The sequence below is a fragment of the Papaver somniferum genome, chromosome 5 (genome assembly GCF_003573695.1).
Source record: "Papaver somniferum cultivar HN1 chromosome 5, ASM357369v1, whole genome shotgun sequence".
NCBI classification, from domain to species: domain Eukaryota; kingdom Viridiplantae; phylum Streptophyta; class Magnoliopsida; order Ranunculales; family Papaveraceae; genus Papaver; species Papaver somniferum.
In genome coordinates, this window is record NC_039362.1 from 8,908,121 (window position 1) to 8,914,311 (window position 6,191).

The 6,191-nt window shown below is 37.8% G+C and overlaps 1 protein-coding gene across 3 annotated transcripts in view; it reads right to left on the reverse strand.

Moving 5' to 3' along the window:
- Positions 1-594: 594 nt before the first annotated feature.
- LOC113280963 overlaps positions 595-6,191 on the reverse strand; it is a 7,530-nt gene continuing 1,933 nt past the window's right edge. The window contains exons 1-3 of one of the 3 annotated variants that reach the window (XM_026529575.1): positions 4,506-4,797; positions 3,057-3,130; positions 595-2,753 (exon numbers count right to left, since the gene is read on the reverse strand). In XM_026529575.1, the coding sequence (XP_026385360.1) occupies positions 832-2,058 (1,227 nt within the window). In that variant the 5' untranslated portion in view covers positions 2,059-2,753; positions 3,057-3,130; positions 4,506-4,797 and the 3' untranslated portion in view covers positions 595-831. Of the gene's footprint in view, positions 2,754-3,056; positions 3,131-3,304; positions 3,347-4,505; positions 4,798-6,191 lie in introns of those variants that run through there. The other 2 variants (XM_026529576.1, XM_026529574.1) reach the window with 2 other exon arrangements.

Sequence of the window (6,191 nt, forward strand, 5' to 3'; positions counted from 1 at the left end):
TACTGAAACTATGTTAGGACAAGGTGATACTTACTTCATGTTGCTCAGATGTCAAATATGACATACCCATTCAAGCATCAACAAATTCCTTTAGCTTTCTTTGAAATATTTTCTCAACCAATTGTTATGCACTAATTTGGATCCCTTCTTTAGCTTTCTTGACCGGCATCGGTATGCCTTGAATGTGAAACTTGACAATTGTGTAATACCAATTAGTAGAAGCAAACACGTAATTAGTGTAGTAACAATCAATATTCATCATCAGTAGGTAGAAATAGCATCTAACTAATACCAATTAGCAGATGCATAAGTAAAATTGACTAACAAAAATTTGGAGATGAATTTGAATTTTACAAGTGAAAATGATCTGGAATTTAAATAAAATGAAGATGAACTGAGATTGAAGTTGATTGATGGAGTCAGTAAATCAATTTAATTAATGAATAAAAGGTTTCTCACGATGTTTCCATGGACCGATTGTAGAAGACAGATTTGAAGGATTCGAAAAATGTAAATTGGAATTAAAAATTGACAAGAGATTATACCAATGTTGTAGTATCAACAGAATTGGATCTGAGAAGAACAAACTTGTTGTGATTTGATGAAGAACCATGAACCATTTATCGTTTCTAATCAAATCTGAATCCGAACCAAACCAAAAAAATTTACAGCAACAGATGACGTTGTTGACTTCGTCAGAACGACACAAAGAAGTTTGTTTGAGAAGGAAAATTACTGAAGATTAAGATATAGATGAACTTGAACTGTAAAATTAAAACAGAAGAAATTGCTGCTTAGAAATAACAGACAGCTCCGAGAGAATCCAGATTTTCAATCAACTACCATGAGTTTGTCGTATTCCTTTCCCGAGATTGCTCTTTCCATCGAATCCAGCGGATTTATATCATTAACATCCCCTTCAACAAATAATTTCAGCAACTCGTAAGAAAAGCCACTGACTAGTGTCACACCCGTGTATCCACCCTTCACTACAGTTGCAACAGGATGTTGCAAGTTCCAGAACACAATTTCAGGCACGTTTGAGAATCCTCTCTTTCTAAATTTCTTCTGTATCTCCTGGTAGTCCGTCTCCCAATCGCCGTTAACTTGTTCCAATACCTCACCGTCATCTTTAAGACGGTATCTAATGACCTTATGAGAAGCATACTTAAACTCCATTTTAGTGAACACATAAAGTCTCTTTATCATTTCATCTTCCTTCAACTTCTCATCAGCGGCTACTTGCAATATTATGTCGAAAACTTTTTGGAAATCTGTAGCAACACTTCTACATATTTCTTCTTTAATAAAATACTCCTTGTACCTCAAATTGTCGCCTTCAATCTTCTCCAGTGCAGGTGTTTTCCAGAAATTCATAAGCTTTCCTTTCCATGGTCCCTGACCCATCTCTGATACTAACAAACTAAGAGCGGTGGAGACATTCTTTGCTCTTCCACTTGCTGTGCCGCCCCACATTGCAAGAGAATCTTTTAGTTTGCTAATTTTCAACAAATCTTCCACCATTCGCCTCCACTGAAGTTCTGCAACGTCAAGGACTTGGTTGTAAGGCAACATTGACCAGTTGTTTGAACTCATGTAAAGTTCAGGTAATTTCAATGCACTACGAAGGGGGACAAGGACTTCTTTCCTCAGACGATCGCGGATTCTGAATCTGTAATGAGCTTCATCAATCTTTTCGTACTCGGGAAATAATTCACGAGGGAAAATTCTTCTGGCAATACTTTCACACAAAAGAGTTGATTGATCATACGATAAGTCTAGAGATGGACACCACTTTGAAGCAAAACTAATCTTAAGAATATTACCGGAATTCAGATTTTGCAAATCCGAAACTAAACACTCAGCAAAAACTTCAGAGATTCGGTCGTGTAAGAATCTATAATTCTCATCCCCGTTGTATATCTCGATTGCTCTCACTGCTTTCTTGATTCTTGCTTCAATTCTCTGTTTACGCGCATTTTTTTGCACTATCTGAAGTCTTCTCATATTATTTTGAATCCTTATTTCTGCAGGTATTTTTCGTCTCCTAACCATCATTTCTTCCCTGGTCTCAAGCTTTGGTGTGAACTGTGATTTGGGCTGCGGCAGTGGCCCCTCCTCCTCATAGCCTTCCTTTGTTATTATCTGATGAAGAATCTCAGGCAGGTCTTTGAAGTAACCAAATTCAGCAAATGTCCTGACATTACAAGCCAGGGTTTTAGGGTGATGCTTGTGAAGCCATAATGCAGCAGCATAAAAACTTGTTTTATCTGATTTTCCAGTCCCTCTAACACCCCTTGAATTGCATATCAACTTCAAAGCTATCAACGGATCATTTTCCCAAGCTAATTCTAATCTTCAAACCACAGTTCTAGGTTTCGTGCCAGGAACTACATGGTAGTAGAAGTCAAATAATGGGTTACCACTCCACGATGGTGGTGGCAGTGGTGGTGATGGTGGGTTGGAGATTTTATAGATTTCAGGGGGGTCCGATGAGTTGTAATACAGAGGAAGAAACTTTGCGTAATGCGCTACGCATGAGACCATGACGGACTTGCTGAAGAACAGCACATGAAGATGACATTATAGGTATCGTGTTATGTATGAAAGGATGATGATGATAATATTGAAACTCCAGTCCAGAAGATGACGCCGGACTCAAAACTTTAGAGCTTTTATGTATCAATATTTAAATTTTCAATAAGAAGGAACTTGTTTGGTTTTATGCAGTCAAGCTTTATAACTCTGAAACCCTGAACATAGAAGAAAGAAAAAACAAAGTCAATTGTTGAGTAAAAGAGTAAAAAAACTATCTTGTCAAAGGCGAGGCGCTCGATTTTATAGGTTAGGCGCCTCGCCTCGACAGAGTTCCTCAGGTTAATTCGAAAGCAAAATTAAATCAACCTAACTTGAATTAGGTGAATTGGTGTATATGTTTCCAAGAGAGTGATTGTACAAAATCCGCAGAGCTATCTATGAAATTCAATTTTAAGAAGATACTTGATCATACACTGGTGATTGAAGCTGTATAAACTAAAACAACTGAAAAAACCAACCTGGAATCGCCTGACTGCAATTCGACACCTTAGGCGTGACTCGTGAGTATTCGACAATCCTTGATGCGCCTGGTCTGAAACACCAAAGTTTCGATTTTTATTAATACTCCGATGACCCATACAGGCGATTAAATCCGAATTGGATTGGTATAAATTTTAAGAATCAAACCCATAGCTTAGAACACCAAAGAGAAAAGAATCAAACCCATAGCTTAGAATACCAAAGAGAAAAGGATAAGCAAAGTTACCTTGCCGTTCTTCATAGCAAAAAAATACTGAGTAATTCTTTTTTTAACAGAGAAAGAATAGAAAGAGTGGGAAGAAGAAGACGTGGAAAGTACACTTAACCTAAGATCTGGTCGGATGCAAGTCCAAGTATAGGACAGTAAAAACTATTCAGAACCCCCCTACGAAACGGGTTATACAGCCTAAAGTCCCCGGTATCACTATAGTACAGTGGTAAAGTTATTGGGTGATGATACCAGTGATCTGAGTTCGAAACTCGACAGCTGGTAGCAAAAGGAATATGTCCTAAAACTATGTTTAACCTAAACCTGCAAGTATACAGGGTCTAAGGTAGTGAGTGAGCAAATAAGGGGAAGTCCACAGGGACAAGGAGGGAGCTATTGTTGTTTTCCTAAATTTCTCTAGTGACAGTAACTAAAAGCACTAGGGCATTTGAATCCACCCAATAATCCTAAGCTAAGGCAATACCTATTCAACTTATGTTCTTGTTCCTTTCCAGGGAAGGATAAAATGGATAATATGCCAACCATTCTCACTAACTCACCCCTAGCATAAACTGTCTTCTTACAGTACAGCCTATCACAGGTTCATTTGATCAATTTAGTTAACTATCATCCCTAACAGGATAAAATGGATAATAATTCTAGCTATGTTATCTAATTCACTCCTAGCATGAACTGTCTTTTCACAGTACAACTCATCACAAGTGCATTTGAATGCTTTAGCTAGTAATTATCCTACAACAGTGAACATCATAAGAACATTAAATTGAACAGAAATTTTCTCAACATATGACTAAGGGTTTCATCTACACCCTAGCAAGAGTAATTAGAACATAGCAAACATTGTGAACAAATATAATTTAGTTCTACTGAACTTGAAATTATGCTAAAAACTGAAATTGTAATTGAAACTAACAATAGAGAGCACTGGCTAGTCCAGGCTTCTAAGGTTGAGCTCTGGCTAACCCAGGCATACCTTTTACAACATACCCACACTCATATTTATACCCAATTTCAGTTTAGGGTTCATACCAAATTTTCCTAAAATCAAACATTAAAATAATTGGGATTTCTCACCTAATTCACCTAATTCGGCTATACCCATATCATCTCTGTTCTTCTCCATGCTTTTTCAATTGAAAATTGGGGACAATTTCCCAAATACCTAATTTGTCAGAGAAATTAGGGTTTCGAATTTTACCTTCTTTGATGCGATTTCTCTTCAATTAGCATCGACCCATGTCTTCTCTGCTTCCCTTGCGTAATTCCCATGCTTCCAATTTCTCTCTAGGCTTACCTAATTCACCAATTTCTCACGCCTAGGGTTTCAAGAAAGAAACGTGAGGGATTGATGGAATAAGTAGCTAGAAGGAAGGGGTAAGTGATGGTGATGTTCGGTGGAGTTGGTGGTTTGGTGGTGGCAGAGTAGGTGGTGGTGATGGCGGTATAGGCAGAGCAGGTGGTGGCAGGGATGATGATGGAGTTGCAGACGAAGGTCGGGAGAAAGAAGAAGAAAGAAGGAGGAGAAAACGATTTGGTCGATAGTTTTAGGGTATAGGGTTAGGTCACTAGGGTGTTGAGCGGGTGTAGCAAGGGAGGATGATTTGCGAGGAAATGCGTTGGATGTGAAGATGATAGGTGGATCCAACGGTGAGATGAGAGCATGTCTTGAGCGACCGTTAGATGCAAAATACATCTAAACCAATGGTTCAGATTAGAACTAGGTGTTGTGGTGTGAAGTAGGACCTTCCAGCTTGATGTACCGGTGTTGAAGCGACCATTGGATGCATATGTGGGTTGATCTGATGGCTAAGAACTCGAGCGAGCGTTGGGCTTGGTCTTGAGCTTAGGTTAGAGTTTGGGCTTAGACAATTCTTAGCCCATTTCTTCTTTTAGACAAATTTCTTCCTCCTTAAGCCCATTCCTAGCCATTTGGTCTTATGCGCAACATTTTTCGCGGCATCCTTGAGTGGTTCCTTTTGGCTTCCACTACTTTTCTGCTCTTTTTCGCTCTGCAACTCATCCAAATTTTATTTATTACCTAAAAATACAAAATTAATTAATAAAAATATTTATTCTTGAAAACAATGAAAATACAGAATGTGGGATAAAATGTAGAATTAACGCATAAAAGATGAGTTAAAATGCCAACAAAAAGGGATAAATATATACAATATTTGGCACTCATCAAATACCCCCAAACCTGAATTTTACTTGTCCTCAAGTAAAACAAAACTAAGGAAATCCTAACTATACCACTGTCGCTGGTCTCTCGAATGCATTTAGCGTATGCACTAAGCCTTTTAAACCACTAAGTGTCCCTAGTGGACGAGTTGAAGTCTCGTGAAGGTTTACCAGAGGTGTGCCTACAAAACCTAAGGACAAAATATAAGCTCATATTCCATCAAACGTGACATGTGCAAAACAGTTAAGCTCACAGCAAAATGGAGATGTCAATCTAGCTATCGAAGCACAATCCTAGCACTGATAACAAATAAGGACATGTGATAAGAGTGTAAAGTGTATCTACACATGTGTAAAGAAAGATCTGAAGTCATGACTACTAATCACCAAGAGATAGTTTCTCAGGCTAAGAACTGAGGTCGAAATCTAGCTAGCTGTCCGGACTTTACGAGAATTGTGAATGAGTTGGAGGTATTTCACAATTTCTCGCGTTGTACATCAATGGCATACACCCTTCCTTGCTTATTATAATAAAACAACAAAATGACTATTTACATGACTCTTATTTACATTGACAAATCTCTTTTTATTTTTGGAACAAGAGATGATGGAATTGAGAAATACTTGATTTTTTTGGTATTTTTCTGATATTTTTTTCTGAATATATACATCGTTTTTTTTTTTTTTTTTTTTTTTTTTTTTT